General features: G+C 35.2%; 1 protein-coding gene across 2 annotated transcripts in view; it reads left to right on the plus strand.

The window, feature by feature from the left end:
• Positions 79-1,969, plus strand: part of LOC107609011 — a 2,580-nt gene continuing 689 nt past the window's right edge. The window contains exons 1-7 of one of the 2 annotated variants that reach the window (XM_021107107.1): positions 79-372; positions 528-644; positions 776-829; positions 948-1,038; positions 1,138-1,360; positions 1,447-1,604; positions 1,726-1,858. In XM_021107107.1, coding sequence (XP_020962766.1) covers positions 218-372; positions 528-644; positions 776-829; positions 948-1,038; positions 1,138-1,360; positions 1,447-1,604; positions 1,726-1,836 — 909 coding nt within the window. In that variant the 5' untranslated portion in view covers positions 79-217 and the 3' untranslated portion in view covers positions 1,837-1,858. Of the gene's footprint in view, positions 373-527; positions 645-775; positions 830-947; positions 1,039-1,137; positions 1,361-1,446; positions 1,605-1,725; positions 1,936-1,969 lie in introns of those variants that run through there. The other variant, XM_016310828.2, reaches the window with a different exon arrangement.

Raw genomic sequence — 1,969 nt, forward strand, 5'->3', positions numbered from 1 at the left:
TCTTTCATAATATTCTTAGATTTTCATTTAACAAAATCTAATAGTTCATACAAGATGGTGCATCTAATAGGCACAAAATAATTGGGTTGATTTTAGACATACCCAATTTTTTTACTAGGACTGTAATGTTTTGCCTTTATTAAATCCATTAAATTCTCATCATTCATTCTGCTTATTGTATTCAGAACCTGTAGAAGAAGTGAAATTCAACAGCAGCATGAAAGAAGCAGCAGCAATACCATATAATCTAAGATGTAACGGTCGCGTAGTCGGCGAGCGCTATTTGAGGCCCAGACAAGTCCAGCTTGATCATAGCTCCAACAAACCACTCTCAGTCAATCATAGCTCCAAGAAACGTCGCCCCAGACGCAGGTCATTCTTGATTTCTTGTTACTTTTTATGAGCTTCTTGCTTTTTTTTTTTACATACTTATTGTTCACCTAATAAGAATACGCAGCAAATTATCAATATATTGATTTCTTTTTAATATTCTTTTTCTCGCAAATCAATTTTGTTTGAAATCAAAGACAAAAGCCTTGTGATCCCCCTTTACCTGAATGTGATAAAGACGAAGAGCCCTCTTTACCTGAAGCTGGTAAGGACGAAAACGCCCCTTTACTTGAAGGTGGTAAAGATGAAAAAAAGTAAGTCAGCATGATTTTATTCATTTAACTTTTTTCGATTATAGTTTATGGCATTACATTATTACATTATTATTATTATTATTGCTTAAATTTCCTTGTTCTTACTAATCAAATTCTTTGTGACATCAAAGGGAAAGGAACATGTTTGTTAAAGGCGCTAAGAGAGGCACTGAACCTGTAGAAGAGTGGGTACTATTTACTCTTTTTCCCCCAATTATGATTTGTAACCAATATATCAATTTGTTAATAATACTTCCATTTGGTTTTTTTTTTTCTTTCCCTTTTTTTTGGGCATTCTCCCAGATATCTCAGGCAAATGAGAAGGTACTTTATTGAGACTATGTTTCCGTATCCATTAGCTGCAATGAAACACTACAACTATGGGCTAAAAGAGGTAAATTAACTTGTTAGTCCTAGTCTATTGATTTCTTTTGATTATAGTACCTTTATTAAACAATAAAACAAAAATTCTTCTCTGTTATTTGTTTTTCAGGAAGAGCAATACAAGGTTACTGATACTCGTGATGACCTGTGCCGTTTGTTTAAAAAACTTGGCTGTATACGTCTACTGCACTTTATAGCTGAGCCTAAATATCCTAAAAACACGCCCAATACATCAGAGGATACCACTAAGCACTTCTATGCCCGGATGCATCAAATGCCTAATCGTGAAACTCATGTGGATTACTGTAAACTGTATGAAGAACCTCCAGAAGGTGGTATCATTACTAAAATTGATCTTTTGTGCTTTTTAATTTTTTGTCCCCGCTTAATGATGCTGCTTGTTCGGAGTGTGTTGTAGGTACCTTTATTACCCAAGTCATTCCCTTGTGCTGTGAAACTTGTGGTCTTAAGGATCTGAAAGCCCTTGAGTCAAAATCAATGGAACTGAGGTTTATTCTCTCTTTTATTTTGGAATTGAAGTGCCGAAGGTGGAGGAGGAAAGGAGGAGTATTGGGAGTAAGAGTCACGGTTTCTCTTTTTATAATATGTTTATCTCCTGCATATGGATTATGGTTTTTAATTGAAAATTGTTTGGCTTACGCCGTTGTTTCTATTTGTTTTTGTATGCTTTCTGCAGTGGTTATTACACCTCAACTCCTCCAAAAGTTATGGTGGCACGCAGAAGAAACCCAGAGGTCTTAGCAGAACAAGCCGCCAGGAGAAAGAGAAAGCGTTGAATGGATCTTAGAAGACCTTTGGAAGATTTTCTTGTAAAGAATACTTTCTAACTTGAATACAGAAATGCTAGCTTAGGTTTTTTAGACTAAGCTTATGTTTATATTGAGCGGATTGTTTTATATCACCTTTTGTGTATGTCATTG

Source organism: Arachis ipaensis, chromosome B07, assembly GCF_000816755.2.
Source record: "Arachis ipaensis cultivar K30076 chromosome B07, Araip1.1, whole genome shotgun sequence".
Taxonomy (NCBI): domain Eukaryota; kingdom Viridiplantae; phylum Streptophyta; class Magnoliopsida; order Fabales; family Fabaceae; genus Arachis; species Arachis ipaensis.